The following is a 7,721-nucleotide window of genomic DNA, read 5'->3' on the forward strand; positions in this document are numbered from 1 at the left end:
ATTTTTTTATTTATATAAAAAATCATTTAAATACTTTCAAATATTTAATATTTCAAATATTTAAAATGTTTTTAAAATCTTAATGTTTCATATTATAAATTTTTTTGAATTATAAATTTTTTCGAATTTTAAAATGAAAATTCCTAATTATAAAAAAATCTTTAAAAAAAATAGAAAAGTCAAGAAGTCTTTTAAAACCTTAAAAATAATTTCCCAAATAATCTCTTAACATAATTCATTCATCCTCTTATTTTTACAAAACTATTTTAAAACGTATCCTCTATATATAAGTTTTAGTTTTGTAAACTAAAAAAACTAAAATAAGTTTTAAAAATTGTGAGGAAGAATAAAAGTGATATAATACCATTAATTACAAATTTGTAAATTGTGCTTTTTTATTAAGGAATGTCAAGTATTTGAAGTTCTTAAAATTGTTCATATAAACTTTCAACATCTTTCAAATGGTTGGAAATCCACCAAAACCTATGATGAATTTCTATCAATCTTGATAAACAAGATTGTTCTCACCACACATATAACAATGAAAATAAGCAAGGAAATTTAAAGAAGAAAAGACATTAGGGTTTCTGCAGAGTACTCTCTACCCACAAACTGTGAAAAACTTTGTTATTCACTTGGAACTGCAAATTCTGTGAATATAATTCAATTGACTTTATTACAAAATAATGAGAGTTACTTCCTATTTATAAATTTAGGTTAGCTTGCTTCCTAAGTCAAAGCCCATAACTATAAAAGCTCAAAATACCTATTATGAAACTAAATCAAATCTAATCTATTTTAAATCTAAATTAAATCTATCTAGATCTAAAATAAATTTGTGTGTAACAAACTATTCCCACACAAACAAATATTTTCGACACTATCGAGCAACCTGCTTCGACGCAAGGAATTACTTTCAACACACCGCCTAATTCATTGTGTCTAAGCTATTTATATTCATAATAGCTCGTAGTCTTCTTAATATTTCGACCAACACTTTCTTCGTCATAATGTCTGCAATCTGATTCTTAGTTCTGCAATGTTTCAAATTCATCTTCCCTTTAGTTACCTCCTCTCAAAGATAGTGGAACCTCATTTCGATGTGCTTACTTCGACCATGCGCTATTGGATTCTTTGCCAGGTTGATAGCTGACATACTCTCAATCTTCATGGTAATTGCTCCATGATCTTTATCTGTAATCTCTTCGATCAAGGTGTTTCAACTTTTAGCTAACAATACACTGGTGAATAACTAACCTCGTGGAAACAAGCAAGGGGACATGCAACCCTCCCAATAATGGTGTTTCCTTTATCATCTAATTAATGCATGGAAGAATATGATGACTTTGCAACTTTTGAGGATCCAAACAGTAGTTTCATCCAACTTTGCATGGTTATAATTACTCACAAAAACTTTCATATAATGACCGATTTAGAGACTCCTTAAAATGTTCAGTTAAAAATTTGTCCCTGCAGAGACTTAAACAATTTGATCACCAAATTGTTCTCTAAACCCCAAATTTTATATTATGAAAAAATTCAAGTAAAACTCAATAGGATCAGCATATTTTAACTTTCATTCTTCATTTTGATCCAATCTCACTTTGTTTAAAAGTGTAGTCATAATGTTGAACTTTATACATTTTAAACAAAAACAACATTCAACCCATTGATCTATTTTCAATGAAGATGACGCCAGAATTGTAATCTGGTTTCCTTCCTACATATATATTTACGAAGCATTGGATTTCAGAGCCCACCAAAATCAAGCTAGAGACCATTAAGACGTTGTTGTATCTCATACTTCTAGAAGACTAACCAAACTATTCCAGTATTTAGAGATTTCTTTCATGTGGTTCAAGCCAAGGAAAACCAAGGAAATCAAACACCTCCCTTTCTGTATACAGTTTCATATTTGCAGTACCTTTTGTGCCCTGTAAAATCAAATGAATCAGGATATAATTGTTTTAATCTTTTTCGGGTTTTAAAAAAGGCCATACCCGTTTGCCACCAGAACCCTGAATAGCAGGAAACAACCCTGTATCATCAAGCCTGAATCCTTTAGATTCTGCTTGCAGCCTCAACCTGCACCCAAACACCCAAAAGGAGGAAAAGCAACATAACTCGCCAACTATAGATCTTAAAGAAATCAATGAAATCGATATATAAATAAGATATTCCATCAAATTTGAAAAAGAACGTATGGTTACGGAAGCATCTGTTTTTTAAATGAGAGGCAGATGAAAATGCTACCTTGGTAGCTTTTTAGGAAATATATCTGTCTAGTTCAGTCATAATGACAATGGAAAGTTCAGTGGAAAAGGAAGCAAGCATACCTCCTATTTAATACATCATTTCCGGTCCAAGCTACAAGTCCGAAAGCATATATGTCTCTTGGGTATACCTGCCAATACATTATCCATCACATGCACTTTTAAAATGTTCATAAATAATAAGCCTGGATATTAAAACTTGGCAGCAAACTACAACGAAAAATATGAACAATAGAGTGTCGCGTTAACATTTCACCACGGTATTCAATGGTTAATGACAAAAGGAGAAAATTAAAAAACATTAGAAAAGTATGAATAATCTTCTGAAGTATCATATAAAAAAGCATGCAAGTACAACTCTACAACAATATTTACAATGCTATATATGTCAGAAGTAAGGAAAACTAAATAAGAACTTTTTTTTCATCAGTCATTCTATGAAGAGATACCATCTGTCACCTTTAAATCAATACGATGCCGCAACTCCCGTCCAGGATAAGTGCAAAAACCAAAGTATGTGTCAACACCAGAATCATCGCCCTGTGTGCATATGTGAAAAGGTTACTGCAGAAACATCTACCAAATGACTGACAAACAAAAATACCAGTAGAGATTGAATCAGTAAAATGCATGTTTTAGCTATAATTAATTATATTATCAATGGAAGATAAAGCTATTTAAAAAGAGGATGAGATTATGAACTGCTTATAGAATAGGATGATGGTTTGTATAAGATTCATGGTGTATATTACAAATAATTACATGCTCCTGATTTTGGTATTAGCAATTTTTAATATTTTAGAACAGTTATGCAAGTTCTAAATCCAAGTACACGCTTATTTAGGATAATATCAATTAATGACTCATAATGCTATCTATGTTTAGCAGGAACGCATAGTCAGCCAAATAAAATTCCATGTGTAGACAAAAAGAAAAAGCCAACATTACCTTTTCACTATGAGTACTAAAAATTAAATCTTCCCTCAGGAAATTCATATCCTTTAAACGCTTGACAAACTTGAGCAAAAATCCTTTGTGACTGCAACACGTGAACAAATCTAGTGAGCCTCTCAGCATGAGAAAAAATATTGCATAAATAAAAGAGAAGTGTAGAATGATAGTTGATCATATTTTCAAAAACCAAGATAAAAAGGAACAAAAGAAGTCAAGGAAGCTACAGAAGTAATAACGACATGTGTGTGTTGATTGAAATGCATACTCAGTTGAATACAGTATAACTGCAGATTTCCCAATGAATACAAAATATGAAAACCAAGCAGTACCTTGTTCCATCAGGATGTGTTATAATGATATCAATGTCCCCACAGGTAGCTTTCCCGCGTCGATATGATCCTCCACAAATAATGATAGCCTAAATGAATCAAAAGCATAGTAACCAGGTTTTCAAAATTCAATGTTATGCTTCAATTCTAACTGAGGGGGCAACAAATAAAAATACTTCAAAAAAGGGAAAATAATTAACTATTTGTCCTTTTGTTACAGCCTAGTGGTTTGGCTGTAGGATATCTTATATGGAATCTCGGGTTTAAACCCGGGTCATCACATTTCCTCCTTCCTACAAGTGTTTATTTTAGTATGTGTTGGTAAAAAAAATTATTAATTATTAAAGTGGCACTAATGACCATCATTATTGTTCAAACTGCTATTTATTTATGAACAAAATGTTGAAGTGCTCACCCCAGGTAAAATATCCTCCCCAACTTTCTGCAAAATGCGTTCCATCTCTTGAACCTATCGAATCAAAAATAGAACGGTGATTTTAGGTAAAATAAAACAAGTTCCTTTTTTGGGAAATAAAGCAAATAAAAGGTACCACCGGACAGACCTCATGGCGTGGAATCCGTTGCCTGATATCATCAAAGTATTTCAATCCTAACTTCTGTGCATTTGTAAGTGAATCATCATTCCTAAGATCATCTAATGTACGGTACCCTTTGTCATACAATTTCAGAGCTGTGGCTGGGCCTACACCCCAAACTTCTCCAAATAAAGATATTGTTTGCACCTACAGTTGAATTGAATCAGATGACGCACAAGATTGCAATTAAACTGTCAAAATTATACAGGGTGTTACTATTTTATGGAATATGCTATTTCCTATTATATATCAATCAACTAACCAATAAAAGATAAGAATAACAAAATGCCAATCAGTGGGACAGTAAGTTATAAAATTAAATAAGTATATGATCAAATGTGTTTAAAAAGGCCAAGTACTAAATACCTTTTCATCAGTTTCAAAGTGTTCCAATTTCGATAACTTCCCAGTAGTGATTATCTCCTGAATCTGAACACAACAAAAACAATTGTTTGTCACAACCGGATATTTTGCACACCCCTACTCCTATGTAGGTAGCCCTTTGTGAGACACCAGAAACCAGCCCCCGAAGCTAGGGTTCGTGGGAAAATAACCAAGACACTTGCGTAGTCCATCGATCACCTCATAGTGCTCAAGGATCATAATACCCAAGTCCCAACCAGACAACGAGGATCATAGGATACCTAAATGTTATTATTACACTAAAGATGGCTGACTCATGACATTTTAGCTGAGGAGGATCTTATAGGAGAGAAGAACAACAGAGCTATTAGCAACTATTCAAAAAACTTAAGATAAAATTTCCATTCAAACTTCCAGTAGATAAGCAGTGTAAGAAGAAAGAGGCCCCTAAGTCAAGACAAAATGTCTAGTCATAAATTCACTTACATGTTCCTTCATTGATTTTCCAATTGACGGGAGGTTTTTTATCTGATCTGCACTTTCAATTTTAAATGACAACTTCTCAATCACCGAAATAGCTTTGTAATAGCTAAACGATCTCCGGTCCTCCCCCAATGCTTTCAAACATCATCAGCACAATAAACGAACTTTAGAATAACCGGAAATGATAAAAGAAGAAAACAACAATATATATGTAGGAGTTATATGAGTCTTATACCTCTATATATATTCACAAGTTTCCCAAATATCTCTGTGATGTTCTTGTTTAGATCAGGTGGACAGTACGGCAAGGACGACTGCAGTGAGCTCACCATGATAGAAGAGTTTCAACAAGGCATGAAAATTAGAGTGTGAACTTAAAGATAAACAATAAAGATAAAGTAAATAGTCATCAAATGTAGGGATGTGGATCTTACTGCCTCATTTTCATTTTCAGCATCAAGGTGTTGTGATCTTCTCTCAGTGTTATTTAAACTCTCATTTTCACCGTGACTGTTTGTCGTGCTTGTTGATGAAAGTGGTGCATTTTCTTTTTTATCTCTGTTACTATAAAGGTTTACGACTTCGGTATCATCAGAAGATACTTTGATCTTCTTATTTTGTAATTGTTGAGGTTCGCTAGAAATGCTCCCATCAGTTGACTTGGAATCCAAAGACTTGTCATGTTCATTGATACCTTCCCCTTGAGGATCCAAATTCAGTACATACAGATCCTCAGATAATTTCTCCCCTGACTTCAAACTTTCCTCCAGCCATTGATATTGGAGAACTCTCTGCAGAAAGCATCATCGACCAATAAAATGAAAACATGTAAAAGCACATTCTGAAGGTGACTGTTAACCAACAGAAAATAATTGCATACCAACATGATTAGGCCATTCAAATACTGTTAATCCATTTCCATTTTGATGGTTTTAAGATATTCAGAACACAACATTAAATTGGGACCCTCAGATGTAGTTAGCATTTTTTTCACCTCATGAAACAATAATAAACTCAACAGATGAAGCATAAACATCATACACAACATTAACACGCAATTTAAGTAAATGGTAATGAAATGAATAAATGCAACAATATGTGTAGTATCGGCATATTGTCAAACACCTTGCAGAGTGTAAGTACTACATATAACTGAATCCAGTACAAATTAAAAAAAGCGAACCCCTTTAAAACGTAACAAGCGGTGGCTATCGAGTTCATGTAGAAGGGTTTGTGAGTCGACGGCGAAAAGATGAGTAACACGTTTTGAGAAGCGCTCTTCTATCACAGCCCCCATTTGCATCATCCTCTGCTTCCAAATCTTACACATACAAAAATAGAGAAATTAGAAGTAAAAAATAGAAAGTTTGGAATTGAAAATGGATAGTAGAAAAAGTGTTTGTGTTTTGAACCTGTAATCTCCGAGATTGAACTCCTTTGGCTACAAAGAAGACAATCATTCCTTCAAACATTCCGAGAGGATCACATTGTTGTTTCGTTGCAGCTTTTGTCTTTGCCGCCATTTCAATGAGCTCTCTTTTTTCATTCACTCATTCAACGCTGCTGCTTCTAACAGACGCCAAGGATGTAATGTAATGTAACTACATGTGAGTCTCGAGCCACGTGTGGAGACACTTAAATAAATTATTATTATGTTATAAATGAAGAGAAACTCTTATTACACCCCTTAGTCTCTTATACATCATGTGCGATTCTTAAAATTCCTCCTGTTTTCGTAAGTGTACATCAGAAAATATTTTTTTTTGTTAAAAGTTATTTTGTTCCATAGATGCATATACAGAAGATCTCCTGATATGTATCTATGTAACCATTTGATTTTATATTCGCGTCAGACTCTTCTCCTCCCTCATTCTTCACATTTCTCATTTCAAAACTCTCAAACTCTCTCGACCTCAAAAATCAAACTTCCACCAAAGTTGTTTTTTCTTCTTCTTGAGTTCAGTCGTTAACGTCAACATCAACGATCAACACATTCTAACAACTTCAAAACTCAACTTAATCGATAAGTTTTTGAGTTTTCGAGTTATTTTAGAGTATTTCCCGTAATAGAGTTTGAATACACTTTTAGATGTAAAAAATCATTAGGTAGTTTTAGAAACATAGCTTAGAGGCAATGTAGGTATTTTTTTTATGTGTAAAACGGACGATCTGAGGTGAAAATTGATTTTTCCAACTATGTGAACAGTGACTTACGCCATTTTTGTGTTTCTGAAGTTGCAGAATGTTTCGTAGTTGCATCTACGAAACAATTGAAACGTTAGGTCATTCCATAGATGCACCTACGAAACAACTCCAGGTTTTTGAAATGTTGGGTTCTTCCGTTGATACATATACGGAAGAGTTCCGTATGTGCACATACGGAAGTAAATTTGTTATTTTTTTCCTTTTTCTTGTTGTAAGTAAATTGTATCTAACTCAATTTTATTTGTAATACAATGCAGACATTATGACCGACCATCCAGATAGACTTATACGTAAGAGGGTTGCACAGCATGCCTCTGTGCGGCGTGAATTGTTGCAGGTATTGTCACAGGTGACAGATGGAGCTGTCGTTCCAATAGATGTACCTGCTACAACCGTTCCAACAGAGGAGCCTTCTACATCTGTTCCAGTAGAGGGATCTTCCACATCTACTACTTCATCCCTGAGGCCTCAGCACCAGTAAAGGGGCCTTCGACACCGTCCCACTGAGCGTGCCAATT

At 33.9% G+C, this 7,721-nt stretch overlaps 1 protein-coding gene across 2 annotated transcripts; it reads right to left on the reverse strand.

The window, feature by feature from the left end:
* Positions 1 to 1,468: 1,468 nt before the first annotated feature.
* Positions 1,469 to 6,602, reverse strand: LOC131651256 (DNA polymerase lambda). Of its 2 annotated transcripts, XM_058920929.1 has the most exons (14): positions 6,411 to 6,602; positions 6,182 to 6,319; positions 5,433 to 5,789; positions 5,234 to 5,312; positions 5,002 to 5,132; positions 4,519 to 4,581; positions 4,120 to 4,299; positions 3,972 to 4,025; positions 3,557 to 3,645; positions 3,222 to 3,312; positions 2,733 to 2,813; positions 2,337 to 2,404; positions 2,001 to 2,085; positions 1,479 to 1,934 (listed from the first exon to the last, which is right to left on the reverse strand). In XM_058920929.1, exons 1-14 carry the CDS (start codon positions 6,519 to 6,521, stop codon positions 1,836 to 1,838), a joined length of 1,626 nt encoding a protein of 541 aa, XP_058776912.1. In that variant the 5' UTR covers positions 6,522 to 6,602; the 3' UTR covers positions 1,479 to 1,835. The 2 variants fall into 2 exon arrangements, with proteins under 2 accessions (XP_058776913.1, XP_058776912.1); XM_058920930.1 differs by lacking the exon at positions 6,411 to 6,602 and having other exon boundaries at positions 1,469 to 1,934; positions 5,879 to 6,319.
* Positions 6,603 to 7,721: the final 1,119 nt, after the last annotated feature.

The sequence above is a fragment of the Vicia villosa genome, linkage group LG2, assembly GCF_029867415.1.
Source record: "Vicia villosa cultivar HV-30 ecotype Madison, WI linkage group LG2, Vvil1.0, whole genome shotgun sequence".
Taxonomy (NCBI): domain Eukaryota; kingdom Viridiplantae; phylum Streptophyta; class Magnoliopsida; order Fabales; family Fabaceae; genus Vicia; species Vicia villosa.